We start from the raw sequence: 13,541 nt of genomic DNA, 5'->3' as shown, positions 1-13,541 counted from the left end.
ACCCACCCCAAAATTTAGTGGCTTAAAATAATAATCATTTTTATAGCTCACAGGCCAATGGGTCAGCTGATCTTGGCTAAGCTTGGCCAAATTTGATAGAAAACAGTAAAACTTAAGAAACTGAATATGTATAAATTGTCTCTTGTATCTAAAGTGGAGAGGAGTAATAGAATTTGATTTTTCTGTGTTGCATTATGTGCTGAATAATAGCTTATCTGCCCTAGCTGTCAGAACTAATGGAAATCATACTGGAAAATAGTTCAGTTGTTACCATCAAATTTCCTTACAAAGAATGCCATTCAAACCAGCATCCCTGAGGACCCCAGTTTCCACATCCTTCAGCTTTTTAGCAATATGACTTAAATGCAGTAACTCTACAGTGAGATTTTTAGCAAAGCACTGTCATTTGAGATTTGCTCTAATTGCTCTCTACCTGTAAACTCTGTGTGTGTGTGTGTGTGTTTATTACTGTTAACACCACCACTACATACTATACAGGTGGCCATATATAGTAGGTATATATACAGGGATATGCATATATAGGTATATGTTCATTGTTGAGAAATTAGCAAATAGAGATTAAATAAGGTAAGCCTTGAAGAACATGGCGTTCACAATTTGGAATGTTGGAGATTCTGGACCCCTACTTTGGTAATTCAATTTGCTGTTTCTGATTTAAGGAAAGAACTAATTTAGGAGAAAGTTTTTTGTTTCCATTTCTGGGGAGGTTTCTTAAAGAGGAAGCTACCAAGTGTAACTAGATGTTAACGTCTAGGGATTTAAATTTAAGACATGCAGATTAAACATTTTTTAAACTAGATTTGCTTCCCCTTTACTTGGTCTAAAAATAATTTTTTTAAGAACCAGTAACAAAGAACTGCAAAACACTACTATCATCAGGGGGAAAAGTTATTTGAAAATAATATTCAAGAATTGAAAATAAAAAGGCTTGAGAACTAGTAGCAGGAATGCCCCCTGGCTTAGTATGAAAAAAAGTAAGCATGGGTTTTAGAGTAAACAGCCTTGATTAGACTCTTAGGCAGGTTTTGAGCCTTTCTGATTATCTAAGTAGATGTGGAAGTGAATTATCTAGGTTCTTCTGAGTCAAATGAGATAGTGAAGGGAAAGGCCTAAGCAGATGCTTCAGTCTTTGCCCTTAACTCTTTTCCGATCTGCACGTTCACATGATCAAGGCTGATGAGATATAACAATATTGAGAGAGTCAAAATTGTATAAAGATCATGATACTGTATGTTTTTGTATGTGAAACATGCCAGTAAAACTACAAGACAGAATTAGAGAGATAAACATCAAAATGATGTTGAAAAGAATTTGACTGTTACCAATGTCAGAGCACAATAAACACAATTATACATGGTCTAGTATACATATATATATGATGTATATGTGTATATGCATGCAGTTAGAACATAGAACATTTACTGTTCAGGACTAAATGGGCATTAATTGGATCGAAAACTATAGGCAAAGAGTTTGTCATACATGAGGCTCTGTTTTTTTTTTTATACAATCTTTTTTTTTTTAAACTTTGGATTTATTTATTTATTTATTTATGGCTGTGTTGGGTCTTCGTTTCTGTGAGGGTTTTCTCTAGTTGTGGCGAGTGGGGGCCACTCTTCATCGCGGTGCGCGGGCCTCTCACTATCGTGGCCTCTCTTGTTGCGGAGCACAAGCTCCAGACGCGCAGGCTCAGTAGTTGTGGCTCACGGGCCTAGTTGCTCCGCGGCATGTGGGATCTTCCCAGACCAGGGCTCGAACCCGTGTCCCCTGCATTGGCAGGCAGATTCTCAACCACTGCGCCACCAGGGAAACCCCTGTTTTTTTTTTTTAATTCCAGTTTTATATCTGTTCTAGGCAGTGGGCATCACTCTTTCTTGGGCCTACCTAAATTCATGCTTTCAACATTGGTAATTAATTCCACGAGTGTTGAATAACAAAGGTTTCTATTGGGAGAACTGATTTTCTACTGGGCACCAGCAGCAAGAATTTATTTACAGGCCTTTGTTATGAATTGGAAGAAATTTGGGGTCAACTTTAGAATATCTATCCTTTAAGCAGAAAAAAAGCTTCATACTGTCAAATGACAAAACCAAAACAATTTAATAATGAGTTTGTTGTCCTTTATTCAAAGGAAGACAGTCCATGGATTGGGGGAGTACAGTGCCTCATAAGCAGTGGATCACTGTTCTAATGGGATTTGGGACAAGAGCGCGTTTATAGAGCTTTAGAAGGGTCAACACTGAAACGGCATGACTGTCTAGGAGGTTGGGAAGGGAATTTCCTTATAAGGCTAGCAGGTCCTATTTTTAGGGTAAATCAAGTTAGCTTAAGCTGAGTTGGAGGACTGTGATTGGTTTGTTAGGATTTCTTGACAGGTGTTTACCTTACGTGCAGGCTGGTATAGGTTTAGATTTGTGATGTGGACCACACCACTGGGATGGCCTTCATTTTTGGGGTCCCACTATAAGAATTAGCTTTGTCAGTATTAACAGAGGCCATGGATCCATCAAGGAGCTATAACTTGTCATTTGAAGCCAGGTCAACAGTGTCCCCAAAGGAATGTCAAATTTCAAGGAGTGAAATATGTGGATTAGCTCTCTGAAAGGAATGTTTACTCTCTTCACTCACTTTTTTTTTTTTTTTCTCAATTTATTTTATTTATTTTTGGCTGTGTTGGGTCTTCGTTGCGGTGCACGGGCTTCTCATTGCGGTGGCTTCTCTTTGTTGCGGAGCACAGGCTCTAGGCACGTGGGCTTTTAGTAGTTGTGGCATGCGGGCTCAGTAGTTGTGGCTCACGGGCTCTAGAGCGCAGGCTCAGTAGTTGTAGCGCACCGGCTTAGTTGCTCCACGGCATGTGGGATCTTCCCGAACCAGGGCTCGAACCTGTGACCCCTGCATTGACAGGTGGATTCTTAACCACTGTGCCACCAGGGAAGTCCCGTCTCTTTTCACTCACTTTTGTGGCGCATCATTTTTAGCCTGAAACTCGAGCTCTGAAATAATTGTGCAGCACCTAATGGATGTGAGGAACACGGCTGCCTCTCCACACAGGTAAACTGAAGCTGTGTACAGTTTCGGTAATCACATTTCAGTTTTCTGTATGCTTTGGTTAGCTCCTGCATTCTTTCTCACCACAAATACGTGCACACACGCACAGGGGCAAAACCTTGGAAAATTACCATTTTCCATTTTAATTTGAGAGTCAGCCTGGTCACATCAACAAAACCCTTGATGGTGTAGGTCCAACACCCAGCTCTGCCTCTTCATAATTCTGTGGCCTTGGACAAATCCTTCAGAGCCTTTTCCTTCTGCTTAGGGTTGGGATGGATGATTTTACAGATTCTTTCAGTTCTGTGATTCTGATTTTAATTTCAGTTTTCCTGTGTTAGAGATAAAATGGGAAATTGCAGGTGTTCTGGTTCTGCTTAAGTTTTGTTTTGTTTTGTTTTGCTTTTTGGCATGTAAAGGAAAGCCCCACAGATCGTCTTTTCCTTTTGAGAATGAAAATTTGTTTATGTTAAGGATTAAGTGAGGTACTTTATTTGGCCTTGAAAGGGGTTCACACTCAAATCTTCTTGATTGTGATTCTACAGAATAATTACGTTGAAAATGGAATATTTGAATGTTTTAAAAGCATTTTTGTGGGGTATAATTATATTATGCCCAGGCTAAGGGGAAGTTATTTATGTGAGGCAACCACAGCTGGGATAGAAATAGCATCACTGTATGCTTTTTAAAAGATACTCACGATACAAGAATCTGACCCCGAGGAAATTGTGAACTGATTAAATAGTACCAAATAAGTGACTATATGAGGCCAGCTATTCAGACCAGTGAGAAGTTCGTTTAAATGCAGAAACAAGATGGTTTTCATTAGCCACAAACCTTAAAATTACATAAATCCACGGATGCACTGAGCTGTGGATCCGTGCCTTCTCCTTGCCAAGCAAGACTTTTCAGCCAGTGAAACAGAGAGTTCCTTGTTCCCTTTCCCTTTTAGTTGGGACTGTGTGGGGAGGAATGTTGCCAAGCCAGCTCTATAAGGAATTTTGATCTCCTTGATGATAATAAAGAGAAACTTTTTGGGGAAAGGGAACACCCAGTTTGAAAGACAGCGGGGAGAACTTGTTTGAGAAGCTGCTTTTGCGCTTGTAAATTGCATTGATTCTAGGTGTAGGTTTCGGGGTCACCTCGGCAGATTGGCCCAGATTAGGTATATATTTATATTTGTTTATTTTAATTTCCCCTTAAGCTTTTGGAAAGCCATTTTCTAGCTAACTTCCTTTGGAAAGTCCATTTTCACTTGAGTAGCTTGTCTATATAGTATGACCCTAAAATATTCTTCTGGCAGCAAATGGTTATTTTTAAAAGATTGACAGCATTTTTAGGTGTGGTGTTTGAGTCTCTGTAGTTCAGAGCATTCTGTAAGTAGCCTGTTGCTTTTGAGGCAGTGTGTGCATGTGCCATTGTTTCAGCCAGTTATTCTGCCCATTGTCACTGAGCACTGTTTTCCCATGGGAAAGCATCTCTGGTCTTATGATGTCAGTGGAAAGTCATTCGGGTTACAAGAATTATCTTCATCTTCAGTCTCTCAGAAATGCAGGGACCGTGAATGGCCATTTATAGCAGGGTGCCAATCTTTTAGGTGTTGTCTTGGATTTCTGCCAAGTAACCTTAAGTTACCTTAGATAGTGTTAAGATGAAAACAAAATTAAAATGTAATAGTTATTTAAGTGGTTATATTTCCCATCCACTAAAGCTTTTATATTTCTTTCTATTAAAAAGAGAAATGTTTTTTAAAAGCTAGGAATAATTATCTTTAGGATAACTTTGACAGGGTATGCATTTTCACTGGCTATAGATAACTTACTCTAGGACTGAAAGATTTAAGTTTTAAGAGCATCCATTTTAACACGTCCTGAATAGGACCTTGTGTATGATGTATTAGGCCATTTTTTGAGGCTTCATTCAGAAAAAAGGGATTTGAGTAAACCTGTTGGGCCCTTGGAAGGCTAAGTATTATCTTCCATGTGACCACCTTGGCTGGTGATGGTTTCCTTCCAGATGAATGCCAGGGAATGGGCTGCTTCTAGCAACTAGGCTTTGTTTCTTAAATGGGTTATTTGATTCCAGTAAGGATCCTGGGTTGTTTGTCTTGTTTTAATTAACTGAGCCAGGGATATGTTTCTTAAAACATGAAATTCTTTGCAGGTGGGCTTCATTAAGAATAGAAAAGCTTCTGGTTCAATCTGTTACCTCCCAGCGCCTTACTCTGATCTGGTGTTGGCTCGGGAAAGAATTTTTGCCCAAGAAACATGTCTTTGTGATTTAAGTATTTATTTGTGAAGGGCCTCTTGTAATGTCAAATGTAACAGATATATACATACAGCCAATTTTATAATTTCTAGCATAATAAGTTACCCTAAGTATTGAGGAATCAAAGTTTGAACTGTTACACAGCTCCATTCTAAGAAAACGGGTCATGTTAATGATCATACTTATTTTTTTAAGTTAATATTAGACCTCATCTGGTGGAAAATCCAAAAGGAACTGAAGCATCTGTTTTCTTGTCTTAGCGCCCATTGTCAGAAGGAAGAGATCATAAGGCAATTAAAGATGTTTTCCAGTAATTTGCTAGGGCCATAATCAATTCATTTGAAGGGAATGGGAGAAAGATTACCACCATTTGGTAGTTGGAACATACAAACATGCAAACAGATGGCATCAAAATAACTGTAAAGTCAAGAAGACAGAAGGTAACAAAGTGAAGAATGGAAGAAATAGAAAGATGTTAAGAAGTCAAGGTAGGAAAAAATTGAGAAACATTTGATGTGTTTGTCAGGTAGGGTGACCAGTTGTCTCAGCTTGCCGGGGAGTCTACCAGTTTTAGCACTAGAAGTCTCACATCCTGGAAACTCCTCAGATCCAAGGAAACTGATCGGTCATCTTATTGTCAAAATAAGGACTTGCCTGACTTACTGCTTTGTCCCCAAAACTATTGGGCCAACCGAATACATCAGTGCCTAGCATGTGTTACATACTCAAACTTACTGAATGAAGAAATGTTAGCTGCTGTCATTTATTATTGTTGCTGTTGTTATATTGGAGTTGCCTCTCAGCAGCTAGGAGGTGAAAGCGTGCAAACACCAAGACTTCTTAAAGTAGGTAAAAGAGAAGCAATGGCGTAATCTTTAGGAATGTCTTATGCTGTGGAATTGAAGGATTTTGAGTTAGTAATGGGATAATCAGGAAAATAAAGGGAGCCAGGGTAGTTGATTGTGACAGAAGCCAAGGGAAAAGACTTCCAAGGAAGAATTCATGTATGGCAAAGAAAATGAAAAGTGACAGGTATTGAAGAAAAAGGCTTTCCTTTCTCAGGAGATTGTATGTAACCTTTGAGAAAATTGTTCGGATGGTAGGAATGTAAACCAAACTGCAAGGGTACTGAGAAACAGGTAAGAAGGTGGTATCAGTGAGTGTTTAAATCACCACCTGCTAGAATTTGTTGGAAGTAATGGGAAGATGACAGTTCCTCTAGAGCAGAGGCAGGCAAACTATGGCCCACTGGCCAGATCTGGCCTACTGCCTGTTTTGTAAAGAAAATTTTATTGTAAAGTAGCCACACCCATTTCACATATTGTCTGAGACTGCTTTTGCATGGCAGCAACAGAGTTGATTAGTTACAAGAGACTGTAGGGTTCACAAAGCCTAAGATATTTACTCTCTGGCCTTTTACATAGAAAATGTGCTGACACCCTCCTCTAGAGGATAATAGAATGGAAGGAGGTGTTTTTTGTCTATTTGCTTTCTTTCAGTAGAGGAGATCAGAGCCTATTTGTGGATGTATTATGGAGCTGGAGAAAAGGAGGAACTTAGTGGGTATCTACTGCTGTGTAATAGGTTACCTCAAACCTAATGGTTTAAAACAATAAACATTTACTATCTCAGTTTCTGTGGGTTGGGAATTTGGGAGTGTCTCTCTTGAGGTTTCAGTCATGTCAGCCAGGGCTGCCGTCAGATGAAGGCTGATGAGGCTGTAGGATGTTTCCCAGCTCACTTAACATTGCTGTTGACACGAGACCTTGGTTCCTCGTCACATGGGCCTCTCCACAGGACTGCTTGGGTGTCTGTACAACATGGTAGCTGACCTCCTCCACAGCAAGTGATCCCAGAGAGCAAGGAAGAAACCCTAGTGCCCTTAATGACCATGCCTTGGAAAACACATATTTTTGCCCTATTTTATTTGTTGCTACAGACAAACCTTGATACATTATGGGATGGCCGTGACAAGAGCATGAATCCAGGAAGTAGGGACCATTAGGGGTCATCTTGGAAGCTGGCTACCATGGGGGAGAGAAATTGGTACTTCATTGTTCCTTGAGGGGAGGATATGGAATGAAGGGCCTTTGCACTGACAAGGAGATAGTAACTATGGAACACACTGTGGAGAGTTAGAGGTACAGAGAAATGTTAAGATGGTGGAGGTAGAATTTATTCAGCAAGATAATTACCAACAGTGGTAAAGGGTCATTAGTCCCTCTGTTCAGTTAGGGGTAAGGCCCCAAGATTCTAAGACTGGAAATCTTTGGGACAGGAATGAGTTTGAGCAGAATAAAGTACCATGGGGAATGCAATGGTGAGTTCATTATTAGATTTTATACTCCTTGGTAATGGAATTTAAAACATGGGCAAAGCCCATATTTTATAAACAAATACATTAATAAATTTTATATATTTATTTATGTATTATAAATGTATTTTATGTCCTTCATTGCATCTAAGATAGGGCCTTATCTATAGGTATCTGATCATTATTTGACTTTTTCGCAATGTTATTATCTTACTACTTACTTCAGTAAAATGGACAAAATTTATATTCTGATTTTTGAGGATCAAAGCATTGAATTTTCTCTTATTCCCTCAGGAAAGCTGTGGAACTTACGTTTATGGAGCATTCTGCTTAGGCCGCTTCTTTGTATCTGTTGGAGAATGAGCCTCTCAGTTTCTGGCTTGGAAATTGCAGGTGGTGGGCAAGGCCCCAGATTGGGGAGTTGAGGGGTCCTAGCTATTCTGCTGATGATCCGATACTGTGGCCTCAGCTGCCGTTTGTTACATCTGGCAGCAGAGGGGTAGAATTTCACTAAACATGCCTTATAAAGTAGAACTAGAAATGCAGAAAATGTTACCTGAAACATGGTTTTAGAGATTGTGCCAGGAGCTTTTGCACTCAGGTCTGTGATAGGTCCCAGCTAGGTTCAGTACAAGATTATTTTTTTTAAAGGACAAAAATCCTCTTATGGATTTATGGACAAAATATATATGACGGTGACTAGAACGGACAGATGTTTGATCTATTTTTGCATTTCTGTGGGGGGAAGTGTCAGGAAGCTATTTCTTTAACTGAAATCTCTTGGTGTAATTTTAGTGTTGTTTTTTTTCCCTCCTGTGAACAATTTTTAGAAATGATACAAGTTATTATAGAATCACCCAGTTCTCCGCCGCATGAATGGCTTCTGTTGGAAGTTAACTCTTCTTAGCATGGATCTCACACATTTCCTCCGAAGCTGGATTTAACAAGGGAGGGATTACCTTGCCACCGTGTCTTTTGATACCTTGGTTTCGCGTAACACTTGCACTCCTGTGGATTTATTTTTCATCTTTTGCTGATTTTTTTTTTCTTTTTGAGCTATCAGAACCTATTAAGTGAGGTAGTATGGATATTTCAGAACTTCCATTTTCCCTTTTAAAAATATTTATATGGGGAATTCCCTGGTGGTCCAGTGGTTAGGACTTGGCTCTTTCACTGCCCAGGGCCCGGGTAGTGCCGGCTCTTTCACAGCTGTGCCGTGTGGCCAAAAAAATATGTCTATATTTATATGAACGTAATACCGGTGGGCAGAAGGGTTTGGAAATACAAAAGGGCACCCATTTCAAAGTTATTTTGGCAAAATGGTGTGTTGCCTTCAGTGGTCATAGCTAAGACCTATTGAGAGCTTGCTACACAGTAGGTGCTCTGCTGGGCCCTGGGTGAGACTTGTTACCTCTTTGCAGCGTAGCTGAGGAGATGAGACACCAGCACCCTTACTGTACTCTTCAGAGCTGACAGAGTGATAACCAGAGAATGTTCTGGAGAAAACTGATGGACTGGCCAACATATTCATTCATGTTTGTGCTTGGTAAATTCTACAGTAATTTTTCAGTCCAAAAAGTTATATAAAGTTGTCACTTGCTAATTAGTAAAGCTGCACTGACACCATGCCCTCAGCTCTGGGAGGTGACATACAGCCTTACTCACAGACCTGGTCACCATGCAGGGACTTGGCATTGTTCTTTGTGTGAGTCACTTGGAGGTTATTATGAGAATATGGTTTCCTCCAGAGTGATTCTATTTATTTCAGAAAAACATCTGATTTTATTGTCAGGACCTTGCAGTAAGCAAAATGGATAAACTTGTCAATGAAATCTGCCATGGGGGAAATGTATAAGCTTTTCAATGAATAAATTCTTCTCAATACTGCTAATTTCTTCATTTCAGAGTTAAAAAAACAACACTGTATTACACGCGGTTGGAGATGTCTGTAGCATACATAATGCTTAACCCAAAGGAATTCATAATTGAGAATTAGGAGGAATAGAACTATTTTTGGCATTGCTCCAGGCCACGTTTCTCTTTACAGCCCTTCTCCCCAGCCTCCACCCCAGAGCTATGGAGTTTTGTAACTAACCAAAACTTGTTTTTTCAGGTGCCCACTGATGGCAATGCTGGCCTGCTTGCAGAACCGCAAGTCGCCATGTTCTGTGGCAAACTGAACATGCACATGAACGTGCAGAATGGCAAGTGGGAGTCAGATCCGTCGGGGACTAAGACCTGCATTGGCCCCAAGGAGGGCATCCTGCAGTACTGCCAAGAAGTAAGTCTCCGCCGGTGGCCAGCGGTTCATGTTGGATCACATGCACGTTTTTTAAATTTAATTTCTTTTATGTTTGTATTTTATCTCTTGCAGTGAACGTCTTGGTTCCTAATGATTCACCATACCATTAATGTATTTACTTGCTTTACCCTACAGTACGCATAAATATTTAAAAAATTATGTCATATAATAACCATCAATAAACCAACTGAAATATAATCTTGTATGTCAGATATACTTTAATTTAAAAAAAAAAAGAGAAAAAACCCAACTGAGTAAAGTTTAAGATACCTTGGCTCTTCCTTTTATCTTGAGAGTATATCCCACTGTGGCTAATGCAAAGTATTGTGTTTAACAGTGACTAGAAATTGGGAGTTTGGGATTGACATATACTCACTACTATATATAAAATAGATAACTAATAAGAACCTACTGTATAGCACAGGGAACTCTACTCAATACTCTGTAATGACCTGTATGGGAGAATAATCTAAACAAAAGTGGATATATGTATATGTATAACTGATTCACCTTGCTGTACGGCAGAAAGTAACAGAACGTTGTAAATCAACTATACTCCAATAACAAATTTAAAAAAATAAAATTAAAGTGACTAGAATTAATTTTCTCTGTTACCAATTTGATATATTTTAGTTCATTTGTTTATATTTAATTTTAGTTTTTCTCTCCTTTTTACGATTTGAAAACCTAAAACATTTACATTGTTAAAACATTGAAATAAGAAGTTGCACTCCGAAATCTCACTTGCCATCCATCCTCTGTTAAAAAATATTTTCATCGTTCTTGATTTATCCTTCTTGAAAAAGAGAGAATTTATATTTTTCCTTCTTCTGCTTATACAAAAGGTAGCTTACAATAAGCACTGTTCTGTACTTTGCTTTTTTAACATAACTTTTAGATCCTGGAAATCACCCCCTTGCCATTTGTAGAGATCTTCAGCCTTTGTGTAATTTCTCCTAGTTTTCTTTCTGTTATTGTACAGGGTTTTTTTAAAAAATTAATTCAGTTTAAAATAACTGGAGTCCAAGGCATTTTGTCCCACATTTCCAGACAGTTATATATTCCTACAATATGTGGCTCTTTGTGTTTCAAGAACATTTAAAGGAATTAGTCTTATACCTCTTGGCCAAGCAAAATTTCTTACCCTACATAAACAATGGATAACCTGGCAACATTTCCTTTGTTGTAATCTTTTATGTACAAGAAAATTTTCTTTAGCCCTGTTGGATCCAAAATGAGTGTTTAATGAAATATATATCTGTGTGTGTGTGTGTGTGTGTGTGTATATATATTTATTTAACATATACATATATGCCCAGATGTATTTTTTTTTATTGGTAGCACTATAAGAAAGGACAATCTAAATTCTAACTCCTGTGTTTTGAGAAGCAAAGAAGCATCTGCATTATCACAATATATTGCATATCAAGTAATTTTTGTCTTGAAGGAGTATGAACCATGATGTGAAAAGATAATTCTTCATGTTTAAGTAGAAATCACTAATATTGGCATCCTTTATATTTTTTTAAAAAACCATTTATTATATAGGGACTGATAATAAATTTGCTTTTGCCTGGATATGACATTTCTAAAATACACATTTTTGGAAATAATATTCACATTCTATTGAAGAGTTCCTCTAGTACAGTTTTGTAGTTGAGTTATGAGTTGGTAAATTGGAGCTCTGTGCATGCATGCTTTTAGGTTTTTGATACCATTTTACTTATCTGGATACACATGCAGATTATGCATTCTGAATGTTAAATAAATTTTTTTAAAGGCTACAATTCAAATTTACTTAGTGACGTTGACCACATCATTTTCTGTTGAATGGCTATTTTGATGTATATATCATAGTTGGCATCTAAGTTTTTCTTCAGTGTCAGTCATGAATAATCAGATGTTTTTACATTTGTATGATGACTCTATAAAAATTACTCTTCATGACCCTGAGAACAACCCTGTTCCCACTCCACTTAGAGATCCCACTAATGCCTGGGTAACTTCGCTTCCTGTTTTAGTCTGTTGTTTGTCCCAGGGATAAGCCACAGAGTGGTTCTTCGTAGTCCCAGCCTTTGCCAGATTGTTGGTGGCCATGGGGTGGAGGTAGGGGGACGAAAGTGAGCCCTTTGGTTGCTTCTCCTTTGTCTTGAAATTCTGGTTATATCTGCCTATCTCAGCTTACCACCCACTGAGGTCTTGTACAACGATACACAACAGGCCAGAGTCTTAAGATGGATTAGACAAACATTAGGCTAGAGAAGTTAAGAAAGGGCCAGACCATCAGGCCTTGTGGGCCCTTTTAATGAATTTGATCTCTATTCTGTAACAACAGGAAGTGTCATGGAAGGTGTTTATTTTTTTAAAAGAAAGAGAATGACTGTACATTAGCATTTCCAAAAGTCACCCTCTAATAAGAACGTACTGTATAGCACAGGGAACTCTACTCAGTACTCTGTAATGACCTATCTGATTCGCTATGCTGTACAGCAGAAACTAACACAACATTGTAAATCAAGTATATTCCAATAAGAATTCATTTTAAATTTTAAAAAAATAAATAAACTTATCAATCACCACTTTATTGTGAATCATCATGAAGGGCTGAGTCAGAAGGCTGGTCAATATGAGCACTCTGACCCTGAAAAAAATAAACAAAAATGAAAGTCACCCTCTTGCTTTGTCACTCTGACCTCATATCTAGTTTCTCAGTTCCCTGGGGCCCAACTGGAGCCTCTACTCCGGAGCTGTCCAGGGCAGTAGCCACTAGCGGCGCATGGCTGTTGAGCGCCTGCAGTGTGGCTATAATGTGTGCTGTAAGTGTAAGATATCAATAAATACCATATTTCAAAGATTTACATGAAGAAAGAGTATAAAATAATCACATTAATAATTTCATATTGATTGCATATTGGAATGATAATATTTTGTAGATACTGTTGTAAACATCATGTATATGTTACTAAATTGTGAATATGTATGTTATTAAAATGAATTTCAACTGTATCTTTTTACTTTTCAGTGTAGCTACTGTGGAATTTAACATTACACTGGCATTATGTTTCTGTTATATTATATTTCCATTGAACAGTGTTGCTCTCCTGCCCCGCCCCATTCCACCAGTGACTCTGGGCTGTAAGGGTCTTAGATCCCATGATCTAGCAAGTAGGAGAGGGAAGCGGAAGTGAAGAGCCCCTCCAGACCTTCCCCCAGAATTTTACTGGTGCTTGGGAGTTAGAGAGGCTTATTTGGGGCCTTTTAAATACATCTTTCCTTAAAAATATTTTAGTGCAAGATGATTATATGAATACTTTTCTAGAGTCCAGTGGTTCTCTCTTCCTCCTTCAGACTTATATCTCTGAGTGCTAAGGATGCAATGATGAGTAAGATACAGGACCTGTTCTTCAAGCGAGATCGCAGGGGCGAGAAAGGCTTATAAAATAATTTTAGCAACTTAAAAACTGATGATGATGATGTTGGCACATGGCGATAATGTTGATAATGCTAGTACCAACTAACTTTTATTGAGCATTAACAAGGTACTGAGCTACCCTGCCAAGTGTTTGCCCTCGTTTTACCCTCATGATG

The 13,541-nt window shown here is 38.5% G+C and overlaps 1 protein-coding gene across 6 annotated transcripts in view; it reads left to right on the top strand.

Annotated features, from left to right (window-relative positions):
• APP (amyloid beta precursor protein) overlaps positions 1–13,541 on the top strand; it is a 274,034-nt gene that overhangs the window by 48,038 nt on the left and 212,455 nt on the right. For all 6 annotated transcript variants that reach the window (XM_068546942.1, XM_068546941.1, XM_068546940.1 and 3 more), the window contains exon 2: positions 9,765–9,932. In XM_068546942.1, the coding sequence (XP_068403043.1) occupies positions 9,765–9,932 (168 nt within the window). The remainder of the gene's footprint in view (positions 1–9,764; positions 9,933–13,541) is intronic.

This window comes from Eschrichtius robustus, chromosome 6 (genome assembly GCF_028021215.1).
Source record: "Eschrichtius robustus isolate mEscRob2 chromosome 6, mEscRob2.pri, whole genome shotgun sequence".
Classification (NCBI taxonomy): Eukaryota; Metazoa; Chordata; class Mammalia; order Artiodactyla; family Eschrichtiidae; genus Eschrichtius; species Eschrichtius robustus.
The sequence above is the reverse complement of the archived record's forward strand: the minus strand, read 5'-3'. Positions and strand labels throughout refer to the sequence as shown.